General features: G+C 35.3%; 1 protein-coding gene across 1 annotated transcript in view; it reads right to left on the reverse strand.

The window, feature by feature from the left end:
• Window positions 1–316: 316 nt before the first annotated feature.
• WDR36 (WD repeat domain 36) overlaps window positions 317–17,430 on the reverse strand; it is a gene marked incomplete at its 5' end in the record, with an annotated part of 30,674 nt that continues 13,560 nt past the window's right edge. The window contains 12 exons of the mRNA XM_080638220.1: window positions 317–778; window positions 2,590–2,777; window positions 5,515–5,596; window positions 5,816–5,932; window positions 6,591–6,733; window positions 8,210–8,307; window positions 9,480–9,587; window positions 13,471–13,550; window positions 14,305–14,413; window positions 14,703–14,868; window positions 16,072–16,186; window positions 16,843–16,997. Of these exons, the coding sequence (XP_080494346.1) occupies window positions 629–778; window positions 2,590–2,777; window positions 5,515–5,596; window positions 5,816–5,932; window positions 6,591–6,733; window positions 8,210–8,307; window positions 9,480–9,587; window positions 13,471–13,550; window positions 14,305–14,413; window positions 14,703–14,868; window positions 16,072–16,186; window positions 16,843–16,997 (1,511 nt within the window). The 3' untranslated portion in view covers window positions 317–628. The remainder of the gene's footprint in view (window positions 779–2,589; window positions 2,778–5,514; window positions 5,597–5,815; window positions 5,933–6,590; window positions 6,734–8,209; window positions 8,308–9,479; window positions 9,588–13,470; window positions 13,551–14,304; window positions 14,414–14,702; window positions 14,869–16,071; window positions 16,187–16,842; window positions 16,998–17,430) is intronic.

Here is a 17,430-nt window from a genome sequence, read left to right on the forward strand (position 1 = left end):
TTTTTTCAAGTTACATCATTTGTAATACGGCTAAAAATCCTTGCTTTCAGAAATAGGTGCCTGAGGCAAAACAGTGAATACAGCTTGCCAAAGCAAGAAGAAAACTAGTTTTTCAAATGTTATAGGGAAAGCACTCTGATTGCACAGAAATGCATTTTTTATGTTAACTTGCTTTAAACTGATGTTAATAAAATGTTAATAACCCAGACTTTTTGTTTTATTTTTGTCTCCACAGTAGTAATTTGCCAAGTATAATACAGGTTTTGGTGTCCTGCACAGAAATTACATTCCTACTTTTATTTTTTTGCAAGCCACTTTCTCCATTCTGATTTACATTTTGGTCATGGAAGTATACGGTAACTAGCTACATTACCTATAGCTGTCCAGCTCCTTTGTTCATGGGCAGCACACACTGATACAACATGAATATTTAAGCTGCACATATTAATTTTTGCTCTGAGTAAAAAAAAAAATTCAGTTATGCACATTCTAAAATATTCTGCCATATACAGATGTATAAAATACATCATCAGAAGTCATAGTATAATTCCTGAAATCCAGTATTTTTTGTAATAAATTGTACCATTATTCCAAGGGGAATTTTACGCAGACAAAATCCTTAAGCATTTTACAACAAAACACTTTTCATATATGTTAACACACACAGACTCTGATTGAAGAGAGTCTGTAAATGAAGCCAAGTTTCCTCAAGTTGCGTTGACAACCTGGATACTTCTTCCAAAAGATTTGGTTCTGATGAGAGAATCTTAAGATGCAACTGAAAATGAAGACAAGCAATTATTAAAAAATATACAGGTAACAAAAAAATTTAGAAGATAAATTTCCTCATTCAGTTCCAATACTTCGTTTTCATTAATATCCCAAGTAAGGGAAGGAGTCTGCCATCAATTAATTCCTTCTATTTAATGCTGACTGTCTTTTGCTAGTCTTTTACAAGCCATTTTACTCCAATACTCTATGTATTGGATGGGATAAACAGCAAAATGTCTTAAATAAGTTACTGCTTTAATAGATCTGCTGCTGCATCTATTCCGATCAATCACATATTCTATTTCCAACCCACATCATAAATTCCTCTTTAGGCTAGAAAGTCTAAACAGATGCCCTGAGGTTGATCTGGTTTTTATGTCATATCATTTTATCTATTATTGTAATTATATAAATTTAATTATTTTAATTATTTTCATTAAATGTTACTTAATATTTAATTCTTATGTGTTGCGTAAAGCAAGAAGAATGATGCCAGCATGCTCTATATTGATCCAGGGAGATGATGTCTCCCTAGGTAATAAACAAGAATCTTGATGAAACACAAAGAAAATAAACCTCTCAGTCTTTTAGAGAGGCAATACGTTATTACCACTTAATGGACAGAATAGTTATTTTCCTGGCTACAATTTAAATCCAGAAGTCTTGTTAAGCTCAGAGCTGTTTCACTTGGAACCCACAGCAAAAGACAATGGTGTTCATGTGTCACAGCATGAGTTTATATTATTTGACTGTACTTCAGATCCCAAGTACATTTCTGAGGCAAATTACCTAGCTGTCCACTAATCTGCATAGACTTAAACAGATTTTGTACAAAACAAAAAAAATGCATTCTAGCATCTAATATTGCAACTATTCTAACCAGTCCAAAGGACAAGACTCACAAAAACCAAACTAATAGTAAACAGACATGGTAAAAAGCCACTGTGAATGAGTATCAACACTTCAACATGAAATGTACTCCTATTCAGCTGCAGTACTTGTTCTTGTGGAAGCTGCCCCACATGTTCTATTTAACCCCCAAAAAAGGAAAAGAGCAAGCTGTATTTGTCCAGCGTTACATTCTCTTCAAAACCAATCCCTGCTTAATATTGCTATTAAGAAATACTCAGTTAAATAAACAGTATTACATCTACCTGAATGTTTATAGCGTTTTTCTAGTAAACTGTAATTAATTGCTTTCCCACAGTTTCCTAAATCAGAGTATCCTGACAAGGTAAGCATTTATGCATCAGAAGGGCTTCAGTCTTTTGCAGAACCACCTTCCCTCTAAGAGTAACTGCTACTGCATTTTATTGCAATAACTTTCTAACTTCCACGCTCTTCAGAATAATTTCACTACTCCTGTGGCGCTTAAGCAATAACAGAAGGACAGCTCACTGACATGGAAAGTAAGTCAGGCATGTGGTATCTAGTAGTAAGTCCAACAAAATGCCTATTTTACTACCCCAAATGTTATAACATTGCATTCTTTTCTTACTTAAGGCATAGCCTATAGTCACTTATGAATTAACAGCTATTAAGTTAGGTATGTTACAAACAATAAAAACAATTCTAAGTAACAAATACTAGAACAAAACCCGTCTGGTCCATTTCACAATATCCGTGTTTTTTTCAAATTTTTCTGGACTGTGACCAGATAAGTTGTCAAATTATCCAATAGATTCATTTAGCAGTTTTAAAACTGGCCCCAACAAAAATCATGTAAGATGATTCTTTCAAGCAGGCAATTTACATTCTTTACTGGACAGCCATAATTTTAAACAGGACTAACACAAAATTTTGCAAGAAAATTGTTACCTTTAAAAATAGTGCAAGGTATGCCTGAGCAAGTTCAAAGTTGTACTTCTTGTTCAGCATCATCCCAATCATTCTCAAAAAGCTTAGCATCACCTCCATTGAGCCACCACCTTCAGGGGCCAAACACCTTAGTTCTATCTCAATATTAGATGGTCCCAAGCTTTTCAGTAAGTTAAGTGGAGCTGTATCTGTGTTAAAACATTGAGGAATACATCAGCAGTAACACTTACAGGAAAGAATCTTACAAATGCTACAAATCCTTCATCTGGACAGGTTTATTCCAAAATTCTTAAGCAGTGACTGTAAGTTTCAAGTTTCTACTGTTGCCTTTTTTGTTTTCCACAAAATGCCGTCTAGCCTTCAATTTAATGTCCCATCACATACTACAGAGAAGCACATCTCTAACAAAACAGTTTCATTTTATTTGTAAGTTTACATTGAAAAATATAAGTAACACCTTTGTATTTATATAACTTCCCTTCCTCCCCCATTTCCATCTTCTAAGCTGTAAAAAACTTCTCATTAACCATACAACTTGTCATTTTACCTCTCTTGGCAAAAAGAGATGGGACTTCAGGTTGTTACTGAATAAAAGACACAAGGTAATACTGTCTATGGTGGGATGGAGTCAATCTTTTCCCTGGTAGAAATGTACGCAATTTAGAAACTCTTTCCTCTTCAAAATGTTCTTCCTCAGGATTTCTACAATCCTACCTATCTTTGAGAATTCCATCCATTTTCTTTAAAAATGCAGAGATAAAAATATAAATGCTTGTAAACACAGCTGCTGGTGAACACAATTTTTAAATGTCTTCTAATTAATATTTCTTTTGCTAAGGAGTTGCTAGTAAGAGCAACTTTTTATACTGTTACATCATGGTAACTAATGATATTAGGCATTGGCTAATATTCCTTAGGTGGTATAAATCTGTTTCCATCTGTATTTGATTCTTACGAAAATCATTATCTATTTTTAAATGTAATTGTGATATAAACAGTACTAAACAAATGTAGCACTGTTGTGCTGTGACACTGAAAAACTAAACATGGAACATACTGTCAAGTTGGGGGACATAAAATACAGAAAAGGTGCCCAGCTCAATCTGTGTTCCACAATCCTGATGTGAGGTACAAAACCCTGTCTCCATCCCAATGGTAAACCAGGATAGGTTCTAGTATATCACTGCTTACTTGCACAGCTTAGTCACCATTAGAAGAGATGCTTGTAAACTAGCAAGCACAGAGCCATGTTACACACCAGCAGGTTCTTCAGCCAGGATCAACAAAGCCTGGATTTGGATTACAGCACGGGCCTTGGAGCACACTCTCCTTACAGCAGAGGTGGCCTGAGGCACATGCACTGCACCACTACTGCAATGCACTTGCTCCCTGGAACAGCCAGCCTCTAGGTGCTTGGTTAGGTTTTTTAATTATTCACCTGATGTTTTACTTTTCTCTGTGCAGCTCTGAAGCAGCTTAAAAGACTACTACCAATTGAAGTACTAAAAACACACTGTAACACCACACCTTATTTGTGATAATGACCTTCTGCATATAAAAATGCTTTAAATACAGCTGAGTAAGCTGGTTATCTCAGAAGAGTTTAAGGGGTCTAAAAATTCCCAGCAGAACTGCCTTGTGCACAAGCTACCTGTCCTGGGTTCAGCTGTAACAGTTTTCCTCCTTCTTAGTAGCTAGTGCAGTGCTGTGTTCCACTTTAGTCTGAGAACAATGCTGATAACACATCAATGGTTTAGTTCTTGCTGAAGAGCATTTACACTGATCAAGAACTTTTCAGTCTCTCATGCTCTGCCAGTGATGGGAGGCACAAGAAGCCAAGAGGGAGCAGAGACAGGACACCTGACCCAAACTAGCCAAAGAAGGATTCCATATCACAGCACATCATGCTCAGTATAAGAACTGGGGGGAGTCACCCGGAAGGGCAGATTGCTGCTTGGGCTGGGCTGTGTATTGGTCAGCTTGTGGTGAACAATTGTATAGTGCATCACTGGTGTTTACTGGTGTTTTTTCCTTTCCCTTTTTAGTTTTGCATTCTCTCCCCCTGTTATTTCCCTTATCATTATTATTACTGGTGGTAATATGAGTGGTTTTGTGTTATAGCTTAGTTACTGGACCATTCTTATCTCAACCTGTGGGATTTACATTTTTTGGATTCTCCTCCCCATCCCTCTGGGAGTTGGGGGAAAAAAGGGGGGAGTGAGTGAGGGAGTGGCTGCATGGTTCTGAGTTACTCGTTGGGCTTAAACCATGGCACTACTGGTGACTGCCCATTTAAGTTTACAAGCCAGCTATATTAGCAATCATTTCCAAAAAACCTAAATTTCAGCAATTCTGCAGCAGCACCAATTGAAACAGGGAAAACAGCATGTAAATTCCACAGTCAATTTACATGACAATTTCAAAGTTAATTGAATGTTAAAAGAAATCCAAGAGCTTATTTTTATATTAACGGAAACAGAACTTGGCAGGCAAATTATGTTTTTCATGTCCCAGTTACTATCTCTCATCAGATCATTCCCTTCCTTTCTTGCCCTACAAATAATACATAGCACCTTTTCTGTGCAAGATGATCACAATGCAAGTCTAACAATCTCAGAAACATTACCTTCTTTCTCTATATGGGTTTCAGCCAGAACCGGGCTCCATTCTCCAGGCAAGCTAGACTACCAATGGATCTTTGATACACATTGGCTATCTATGTATTAGCTTTATACACAACAGGTCATACTCTTTGTCTTTGTTACTATACTATGTGTATTTTTGTCCTCAGTTGTTACAATTCTAGCATTAGAAAGCAAATGTGTATCAAAACATTATTAGCATCTACATTTTTAGTGAAATATCTTGTTGACTTACTTTCATTATTAGCATCTACATTTTTAGTGAAATATCTTGTTGACTTACATTCATTAGTTCTCAGGGCTTCTTCAAGATGAATGAAAAAATCAGATTTCTGTGCCAGTACTCCATGGCTTACTACCTTTGACTAGAACATGAAAGTACAAGAGTGTATGTGAACATGCAAGACATATTTTTACATCTTGATTATTTTCCCCCAACAGAACAAAACACTTTAAGAAAGAAAGCATTATGTAAATGTGTTTTAAAGTCTTTAGCAAGATCTCTTTTAGCATTAAAACACATAAAGGTTTTCTTTTACAATACACTAGATAAGCACTATTATATAAATAATTTTTGTTTTTACCTGTGTATCATTTTCTTCCCTTGGAGTAATGTAACGGGGTGTAAGACCAGAAACCGTTGGGATGAAGAAAGGAGCTGACTTGGGAACTTTTGGTGGCTCTCTTGGTTTATTTTTTTTCTGTTAAGCAGATACTTGAATTAAAATCATCACCACATTAAGAACATGTAGAAAGTTTTTTTTAATGAAGAGTTTTATTTTTAAAATACTATGAAAAATGTAAGGACTAACTGAGAAGTAAGTATATAGGTAAAATATTTTACCACTAAATAAGAAGATACCATTTAGAAAAAAAAAAAAAAAGAAAAAAAAAGCCCCTCTCTCAAATCCCAGAAATTGTGAAAAGCACTATATAGTCTTCTACTGCAAAATCTTGAAAAATACCTGAAAAGCAGGATCAAATTTTGTGACTAGGTAAATGCAGCTGATAGAACACGGGCAAATATATCTAGCTCTATACTACTATTTTTTGTGTATTCCCTCTATTCCCGGTTATGGGAATGCCCAACAGTTATTTAGAGGCACAACCTAGCACAGCTGTACAAGCATTTCTATTGACATGGAAATCTCTGCTTTCAGACAGCTATTTGGCATGTTACAGAAACAGTAACGGCAAAAGCTGTGAAATAGTTCTGCCTTCTCAAGTTTTCGTGAGCATCCAGGGGAATGGTTAACTGTCTGTTTTGTATTACAGGAGAAACAGCCCTTAATTTACCTCCTTCCTCAAAAATACAATCCAAATACTACAGATCTGCACTTGCATGCCTAATATCATTACCTTGATAATATCAAGACTAAGGAGATTTTTCCACCTTGATTCTGGTAATGAGGAAAGGGTCACCAGCTGCAATCCCAGTTGCTCAGGTGAGACATATTCCATCATTTCATCACATGTTTCTTCATCTCCTGCCACATCCACATCTGTCAAGAACACATATGTTTTATGAACATACATATCTCACATTTATTTTTAAAAATCAAAACATGATTATTTCTTCTGCAGTTTTTTAAAAACACATGCATAACAGCTGTATGTATGGGTGCTAGCATAACAAATAGCTGAAAAGCTACAGAAACAATATTAACCCCGTGAAATAATAAACTTAAATTGCAAACAATTATAGCTAAAATGCAGAACTGGATAAATACTTTGAAGACTAACAAGATTTGTTTGCTTTGGCTGAACTTATGTAAAAACAATTTATAGAAGTGGATTATTTCTAAAATCTTGTACAGTGCTTTAATATACATACAAAACAATTTAAGTGCTAAGTTAAAAATCTGTAAAATCTTTGCATTTAAATACACACAATATTCACAACCTGTTCATAGGTATGACTGAAGTGGCACATAAAAATGAAGATCTCAACACCAAAGTACAACAAACAGTAAAAGATGTGCAGTCTGTCATTAGGTTTTCTCTAGACTTCCTACGTGGTCTTGATGAAAAACTTCTATTTTCCCTTCCTTTTTGCAAAATATTACATGGTTGAAACCACAAATGTGGCGGAAAAGCCTAACAGCAAAGAAATGCAAACCACTAAAAGCTCCTGAGCATGTCAACAGGAACTTTACATTTGCTGAAGGCAGAAAATGAATTAAACCGTTCAGCCATAATCAGTTTATAGGATTAAAACACTCTAAATTTTGGAATAAAATCCTGTCTTCCTAATTTAAGTATCTAAAATAAGTACGTGATTAACATAGCAGTCATTACCAAGTATGTTACCCACTCTTCTGGGCAGTCAATATTCAAGGTGTGTTCTTCCTCCAGATGGAGATCTACATTTATAGACACTGCTAAATGTGGGCAGACAAGACTTCTATCTAGAGGCCCTCAAACTGCTACAAGCCCACAGCTGTTTCTATTAAACATATCAAAAAAGCATTTTAGGCCTTTCTTTCACTAGGACTATCAAGCACAGCTATATGACAGCTGAACCCATTTCTCTTGCCAACAAAGGCAGTATGCAGCAGTGGAACTACCACGACTTACAGGCAGACAAAAAAGCTGTAATTAAGTGGACAAACAATCCCCTTTTTACACCCCCGAACAGTAATGTTAATTTCAAACTGGCCTTTAAGATGTCAAAATGGAAGGTATATACACAAGTCAGATTAAAGAAAGCCACCAATTAGCACAGATGTTTTTAACATCTACAAAATCTCCTTGAAGAGATGGAGATCATCACAACGTAATTTTTTATGTCTGAACACAGAAATATTACTAGATTTTAGTAAACAATTTACTATATGAGTTAAATACACCAAAAATGGTAGAAGAAGCAATAGGCACACCTAAGAGAAACAGTGAGTCTTCACTGAGGAAGCAAACCATCTTCTATCTGAAATACAATACCAAATTGAAAATTAAATACTCTTTCATGTGAAGATTACCTTCAATGGGGCAGGTAGTCGGGCGTGCCACCATAGAAGGTACATAATCTGCCGAAAGGGGCCGTAAAGAGACAAGTGAATACAGAGAACGGTTTGACCTGAAAAGCGAGACATGCATTTTAAAAACAATCTTCAAGTGAATGGGAACAAATATTTTAGACATAATTTTTACTGCACTATGGCAATTCACCAGGTTCTATTCAAGATTAGTTTTCCTCATCTACCAGATAAACAATAAATGAAACACAGTAATATACATAATCTGAAAGTCTGAAACACAGAAGTTATGCTGAAGTATTATTGTGAAGAACATTCAATAAATGTGGAATTATGGAGTATTACTACTTCAAGTTATTGCCAGATGCTGCATTTACTTGAAGTTGCAAAACTAACAATCTAAAAAACTTTGTAGTTAATGTGTACAATATAATATACAAACGCCGCTTTCACAGAATTTCAAAATAGTACTCTTAGAAAATTTTCTTGAGGTTTGGAATACACACACAGTCATTCTGGCAAATTATTTTTTCAGTCAATATGAATAAGGGCTAGGTAAAAAGAACAAAGCACTTATGCACAGAAAGGTCTAACAATTGAATACCTCAAGACAAAACCACAGGCAACAAATGTAACTTGAAATACCTATCTATCAAAAGCAAAAAATAAGAAAAACCATATCACTTAAAAGACGTGTTACTTCAGTTCTGGGCCTAATGAGCCATTTGCTTTGAAGACACGTCAGGAGGAAACTGAACTGAAACACAATTTACATCTGAAGTGATTTACCGTTAAATGTAAATAATTGCAACTTACAAGTCCTACTCAGAAGTCTCAGAGAACACTGTATACCAGGACAAGAAGAAAAGCCCCTCTGAAAGTAACACTATATGACCACCGATGTTTCCAATAGAATAAAAAAATAAACCAAAACCAAAACAGTAGAGTCAAAGAAAAACTTTAGGAATGGCATAACAAGAATTCTTTAGAATAATAAAGAAACGTTTAGGAAAAGACAATTTAATTATCAGATTATCTTTATAAATAATATATATTATTTAATAATAATAATAAAAAATATATTTATAACTGCAAGAGACTTCAAGATTTACAAATCACAACAACACAGAATACCTGTCTTAATTAGAACCAGAAAAGACAAGAGCCCGGAGATGGTACTTTGTAGAACAATTCCTTATTTATGATACAGATGATTAAGAGAATTCTTCCCCATCTGAAATTCTACGGAGAAACAGATATATTACATACTCACCACAAATAAATTCCAAGGTCATCCACATGTGCTGAAGCTAGAAAATCTCCTGTAGGAGACATAGTAAGGCTCACAGCTGCAGAGTCTACCAAAAAACAATCTATGAGGCTAAGGAGAGGAAAAACAACAGAGAAATTCTCAGCAAGATGAGCTTTTTTATCCATGCATATCTGAATTACAGCACAAATTTGAGTGAATGCAAGCAGGATATTGGAAGTATGTATACAAATTAGCATATTATAAGTACTGGAATACGACTACTGAAATACTAAGCTTAGGAAACGAATGACACTGTGCAACAAAACCACTCACCTCATAAGATTCTTTAAATTGGCTAAAGTTGGTACACTTATGCTATGTCCTTAGACATTCACATTCTGTGGAGAATATGATGAACCATGTGTCCACATTCAACTCCCTATGCCTAATATTAACATTTATAGGCCATAAATGTCACACTTCAAATCAGCTTCATGATGCTCTGACCTCATCTTTTAATACTTTGCCTTGAATTGTCAATTCCCTCTCTCAAGATACTTGATATACACTTCGTTAACACTAGGACTTACTCTTTCTAACCTAAAGAATGCTCTGAGATTATTGTATCTTTGGCCTAATAAACCATGCCTTTCATTATTGCAGAAAGCTGAAAAAAAAACCCCACCAAAAAAAAAAAAACCAACCCAAAAAAACCCCACCAAACCCCCCCCCAAAAAACCCCAACCAAACAAAAAAACCCCCAAAAAACCCAAACACCACCCCCCAGAAAAAAAAAACCAACAACCCCCCCCCACCATAAAACAACATCCCACACATAAAAAGAAAGTTAAAATATCGAGTAGTATGTGACTATTTTAACAATAAGCTATTTTAGAGTTCTGCTGATGACACAAGTCTTGAATGATGCACACCCTAGTAGACCTCCACTCAAGCCTGGGTTTATGGCACTGTTTTTCCTTTGTTGAGGTATAAATTTCAGTTACTTCAAATTGTAAGAAGCAATTGAGTTTGACAACTAGTTAACTGAGAAACAAAAAGAACAAATGGAGAGCTTGAATACTTTGTTCTAGTTTACAGACCAAAATCAAAAGCAAAGTGGGAAGTAACGAAAGCAGCTAGTTCCACCACCCAGTTCTGTTCACTAACCACAGAAAAAATATTCAGGTAACAAAGCAGTTTAAAATGTAAAAATCTTGTGGCATGATATTTTCTTAGGTACTTGAGCACTCCTGTGATGATCTGACAAACCATGTTAAACATAAAAGCCTTTTCTTTTTTCCCCTGAAAGGGATATTTTATTCCAAGTGCATGCTATTAAGACGCACATTACACTTAAAAACTAACCAGGTGAAAGTCACATTATTCATCACTTTCAATATAAAATATACAAACACTAAAACCCTAAATGCCAGAACATGTGTCAGGTACACTGACAGCTTTTGCATGCAGCACACAATGGCTAAAAAAATTTACCATACATATTTACTGTAGTTTCAAATCCATCCTCTTACCACAATCTTTACCAGTAACTAAGAAATACTGTTCAATAAAACAACTGTAACGAACAACTGCAAAACTAAGTTACACTAAATTAAATTTTTCTACCTACTGAATTTAAATTATGATTAAAATCACAGATGGGGGGAGAGGAAAGGTCAATCCACTATAGAAAAAAGACATGCTTACAAATTTTTACACAAAGAGTACAGTAATTGCTACATAAATGCCTAGGGGCTGAAAGTATTCACCTTTACGCTTCCTGTTTAATTGCAAAAGTGAGACAATGGGAAGTATAAAATTGCTGAGCTCCTGATATCAACGTTTCTTATACTATTCTGTCTCAAGTACTCCATCCAAACCATAGTCAGCTTGTAGCCTTGATTTCTTAATTTCTCTATTCAAGCTGCAGTGCAGAAAGAAAAATCTGCATAACGCCAGTTCCTCCTTGTAACTTTCTCTGCACAAATTATTTGTTTCCTAATTCTCAAAAAGCCCTACATAAAAAACATGCACAAGGAATACTTAAAATAATGACAGTTAAGCACCATTCCCAAATAAAAACAGATGATCACTCAATAAATGGTATGGCATCTATCATAATCAGTTGGTATTTTTCACAACGCAGGACTTAAGTCATGTAAAAACATGTTTTCCAGCCTTTTGTAAGGACAATATCATAGCTGAGTCGTCAGAATGCACAGTTTATAATTTGGTTCTTGTATTTATAAGCAAATATACCAGAGTAGAAGTAAATCAAGCATCTGGCTTTTCATTGAAAGTGGCTCTTCCTTTTCAATACACTGTGCCGAAAAACCCTTTCCTTTACATTTGGGAAGAATAATTTAACATAATTCCTTTCAAAAGTAAAGTTTGTCACGTATCTGCCTAGATCTTGGCTTGACCATAATTTCTTGCAGTTCTGACAGACAAATCATTTACTTATGTGTTACATGCAAATAAGAACTACTGTTAAAGAAACATATGAATGGATTCTTACTGCAAAATGTTGTGTTATCAAAGAAATGAGAGACAAGTAACATCTCTGAAGTTTGAAAATTAATGTTGCAATTTTTGTAGTTAATTTTGTAGTTAATAATTTTGGAAAGGAAAGATGGTCAGAAAGAGGAAGTTGTAACAGTGATCATTTCCTTCCCGTTTGTACTAGAAAGAAGACAGCTACTGTCCATCTTGCCTCATTTTAGACTAGTATCATTCATCATGAGAGAGTAAGCCACTTGTGTAGATTCAGCACATTTTTTAATAGTAAAATGAAAACTTACAGTATACAAAATTATTTACCAAAATGAATCAACAACAGTAATCGATCCAAATGAAACCATTCAGTTTCAGATATGACCACAACTGCACACTGCGTAGCACTACTTTGAATTATTAAAAATCTATTTGTTGTGCTGCTAAAAGAATGCACTGGCAGAACTCAAAGTTACTCCTTGGCCTGTTTTTTTCTAGGCTGCTGAACTTCTTGTATCTACTTGAGTACTTGGCCAAATTTCTTTGTGGGAGAATACTGCTCACAGTGATCATAAAAGTATTTTTGGCAGTTGCAAGCATGCACAAATGAAAAAAATTCTGAAGTAAAAAATAACTGAAGTAAAGCCTTATTGTGTGGCTAAAATTAATGTAACTGAGAACAGGCTTCAATTTACAAAATTAACTGCATCCACATTTGGGGCCTGCAGCACAAGATAGACACGAAGTTCTAACAGGTCCAGGAAAATGATAAGATGACTGGAACATGTTTCCTATGAGGAAAGGCTGAGAAAGTTGGCATTGTCTACCCTGGAGAACAGAAGGCTCCAGGAAGACCTTCTTATGGCCTTTCAATACGTTATGGGGACTTACAGGAAAATCCAAGGGAGACTTTTTAACAGGCCTTTTCCTGAGAGGACAAGAGGCAATGGTTTTGAACTGAGAGGTAGGTTTATACTGAATATAAGGAAGAAATGTTACAATGAGGGTGGTGAGACATTAGAACAGGTCACCCAGAGAAGTTGTGAATGGCCCACCACTGAAGTATTCAAGTTCAGGTTGCACATGGTTTTGAGCAACTTGATATAATGAACCTGTCTACAGGAGAGTGGGGTAGGAGTAGATCTTTGAAGGCTGCTTCTAACTGAAACCATTCTATGATTCTATAAATAATTCACTATATCACAAAGCAATTCACCTTAAACAATCTCTCGCCATTTAGATTATAGCACTACTTACAAGGGAAAAATTCACACTACATGAAAACTCCAGGTTTCATTATTAGATCTTCAAGACACTTTTATTCTGTACACCTAGAAAAAGGCACATATTGCTAGCATCAGACAGAACTAATATACTGGGTATTGAGTTGTTAAACCATGTACAACTTTGAGTATCACATACATTTTGGCTGGTGACCATCAAGTCAGAAGGCTTTTTGCCACTTAAACTGAAAGATGATAATAATACATTTCTATTATATGTTTTCAAACTGACTCACCATCCAGACGGAAGGTCCCAAGTCTTAATGGAACAGTCCATTGATGATGTTATTAGCCAACGACCATCAGGACTGAAAGTCTAAAATAAACCAGACAGTTTAGTGGCAAAAGTGGCAAGTCAGATCCTACAAGAGGTCCTGTTTTGCACAGTTCAAGATCAGACTGCTCCCTAACACCAGGACGACATCATCTGGCCATAAAAGAAAACTGACAACTGAAAGCAAGAAAAAGACAAAAATGGAAGCTATTTCAGAGCAGTTTTCAATATATGACGCAGAATACACCTGGCTGTTAATAAAAGCACTTTGGTCCATGCTTTTATGTTAATGATGAAAACCACTGAGCATAAAACTGAAGAAATCAAGTAAGCAGGTACTTACTAGCACTTAGAATTAGAAGCTAAGAAGTATTTCAGTAAACACTTATTTTACAAGAAGCAAAATGAGGAATTATCAGTGTGTTGCATAATCTTAGCTCTGTTTACACCTTTTATTTACCTGGCTCATCGTTTCTATATTTTAGTTAAGAGCCTTGCACAATTTTGCTCCACAGTGTGGTTTTCATTATTCCTAATGTTTTCTTTCGTTAAAACCAAAATCAACTTGTTGCAAAGTTACAGTAAAATCTGAATACACACTAAAAATACATGGCCATTTGAACCCTATACATTTTGACTGAAAACTAACACGGCCAAAACTGCTGTAGAGCTGAATACAAGTTTATTATTCACAGCTGAACACAATACTCAGTGACTTAACATATGCACAGAAACCCACCATCTGTAAAATTAATTAGGTATCTGTATACATTGCAGAAAATGAGTTAACAATTACCATGTCATTAATCCTTCCATGGTGTCCTGAGAACGTCCTGACAATCTTCCTGGTTTCTATATCCAAAACACTAATACTGAAGTCATCAAAGGCAATTCCCAGAATACCACTGCCAAGAATCATTAGCATATATGATAGTGAATACTCATAGACAAAAATTAAAAGCAACATCTTAACATTGCACAAAAAATCTTTTACCCTAGGATAGTATCAGATAAATAGAATTACATTCCTTCTGTCTAACAAAATGTTTTGTACTCATTTTGTTTTGTCAACTAGTAGTCAGTTGTATTTCAAAGCATCAGAATTCTAAACTTCATTAGAATATTTGGCTGCAAACCTAGACTTACATACTCACAGTAAAACAATATGCACATGAAATAGCTTCAGTTTCTTACCTATCCCTGTGAAGAAGAATTCCACTTGGAACACACGGAAGATCAGTGGAGTAAACTAGATCTTTAGCTTTGAATTTCCAAAATTTAATTAATCCTTCACTACCAGCTGTGATTGTCAGCTGGTTTAATCCATCCACTGCTACACCCCTAATGGCTCCCTCATGTGCTGCAATCAAGGGAAAAGAAAGTCGTAGTTGAGAATTTCAAATACAGCATAGAAATCACCAGAATGCCAAACACAATTATGTCTGTCTTGGCCTAACTACACTAAATGAGCAGTAAGCAGGTGATAAACAATTCTAAGGCCACCTGAGAAGACTGAATATTAGAACTTTCTTTATCAGTAGAGAAAACAAATTGCTTTAAAGTAAGCACATAGAATTCAATACACAAGTTGTGAGTAACTGAAACTGAATATTAGCTTTTAATTCTGCCTTAGGTTTGGGGGGCTTTTTGTGAATGTAAGATTTGAGGGACTTTTTGAATCAGTTACCAAGTTGCCTCCAAAGGGGCCCGACCACTCCAGATAACATTTATAGCTTTAGTTCTGGCACAAAGTATTTTCAAACTGCATTATAAAGATAAGGTATAGCTCCTCTGGTTTTGGATCAATTTTATTTCTTCATCTAGGCCTAGCACGGCTGGCCAGTAACTAAATTTCAAAAATTCATCCCGCTACCAAGCAACGATGACCACTTTGTGTTTGCTATGCCAGAGGTCTTTTAGAAACTCAGTAAGCTTTAAGGGTTCATCAAGACTTTTTCCTTGTTTCTATAATAAAACAATTCAGATCATGATGGCCCTAATATAAACTGCAAACCTACAATGTAACAGCAAACATACATAAGGATACATCACAAGAAATACGCATATATGCAACCATTAAAATGAAAGTCTGAACACTGCTACTTACATTAAGTCCTAAGTCTGCAGCTGAGTAATTGAAAATAGTAGCTTATGTAAAGAACTGGACTTGCTTAGAATTTCAGTTTCACATGCATGTAAGTATTCTTTCACTTTCAAACAGGGAGCACAAAACAGATGGAAAAATCTCAGAGATAGAACCTTGTAACAAGAAGCCAAGTATTGGAAATGTGATTATTTCAAAAAGAGCTGTGGCCAGAGGATCTCATTAGACTGCTAACAATTTCGATAACTGACAATTTTGTGTTAATTAGCTAATATCAGAGCTGTTAAAACTAGCACAAATCCTGTCCTTCAGAGTAGGTTTCAAATTACTTCTGATTACAGTGCAAGATAGGACAGTGTAGGGTAATTACAGACTGAAAATATTCTCACATTCACCTCAAAAGCTGAGATCTTAAGACAACAGAACACCAGGCTGTTGCTGTAGTGTGGCAATTCTTACCTCTTTCTTCACCATAATGCCCTCTGTGAATGCCAGACTGCATGTTATACACATCTACCTGTCCAGTTGACAGCCCAATTACAGCAAAGTTTCCACATGAGGTAATGTCAACAGCCTTTAGAGAGTTAAAAAAAAAAAAGAACACCCATGAAAGCAATTCTTAAAATGTGTATCTAATTAGTAAAGTTGTAAGAAGATATGTAACATATCAGGAATACAAGAGTAGTAAGTTTTTATTAGACTTCAAGGAAAACTGCACAGAACAAAACAGATTACCTCTCAAAATAGTCCAGAGAGGGGCTCTTAAAATCAACAGGTAGTCAACAAGTAACATATGTGGCACTGTACACATATGCAGGCTAACAAAATACTGCCTTAGCGACATCCATCAGAAGTCATATCTAATAATAACAAATAGTATCTTCCACAATCTGCATTCACAGAGCACATTTATCATCACTGGCATATATTCAACTGTATATGACTATGACAGATTAAAGGTAAACACCAACCACCTATCTGAATCAGAAAATAAAATCTGCAATTAATCTGCATGTTTAAAGAAAAAAATGCATATGCAGCATTTTTATTAAGACCATATGTATTACAAAACAGCAAGTAGGACACAATGAGGTGGCAGAAAGCACTTTGCAAATCAACTAAAACATGTCTAGGTTGTGCTTTTTCATTCTAAATATTACTTTTGTACAAATAGCTAACAAAATAGCATATATTGTAATGCTGAAGAAACATTATCCTAAATAAACTTACTGTTGCATATACATCAATAGGTTTATGTTTGCTAAATTCTTCTGGCTTCAGTTTATGAGCTCCCATGGAAGTTTTCTGATAGTTCCAAGTTGTACACGTTATATACCCTTGATGGCAGGCAACAATACCATCCCAGTCACTCTGATGTGCAACTTCTGCAACATAACATATATTTCTTTTACAAACAATCATTGTAAAGTCAAATAAGCTCTTCTGATATTCTGCACTGCCTTTAGACAAACTAGTTCATATTTACTGTTCTTCTTGGACAGTCAATAGACTACAATCCAGAAAAACCACCAGGCAAACCATTGTGCATTTGCTAGTGTAACTAAAATGCTAACAAAATCACAAACATTTTTACCTTAAAGTAGTAGAAGTAGAATTTAAGGTAATTCTACTACCTTAATCAGGTAGATCGAATACTAGTTTTAGAAGTGCATACATACATATATACACACACCCATATATTTGCAAAGTACATACAGATAGTCTATATCACTGAAGTCTCCAAACATAAATACTGCATGTAGTCAAACAGCTGAGCAAAATTGTAAATACAAACCTTTCAACATATGAAAAAATCAA

The sequence above is a fragment of the Psittacula echo genome (genome assembly GCF_963264785.1).
Source record: "Psittacula echo genome assembly, chromosome: Z".
Lineage (NCBI taxonomy): Eukaryota > Metazoa > Chordata > Aves > Psittaciformes > Psittacidae > Psittacula > Psittacula echo.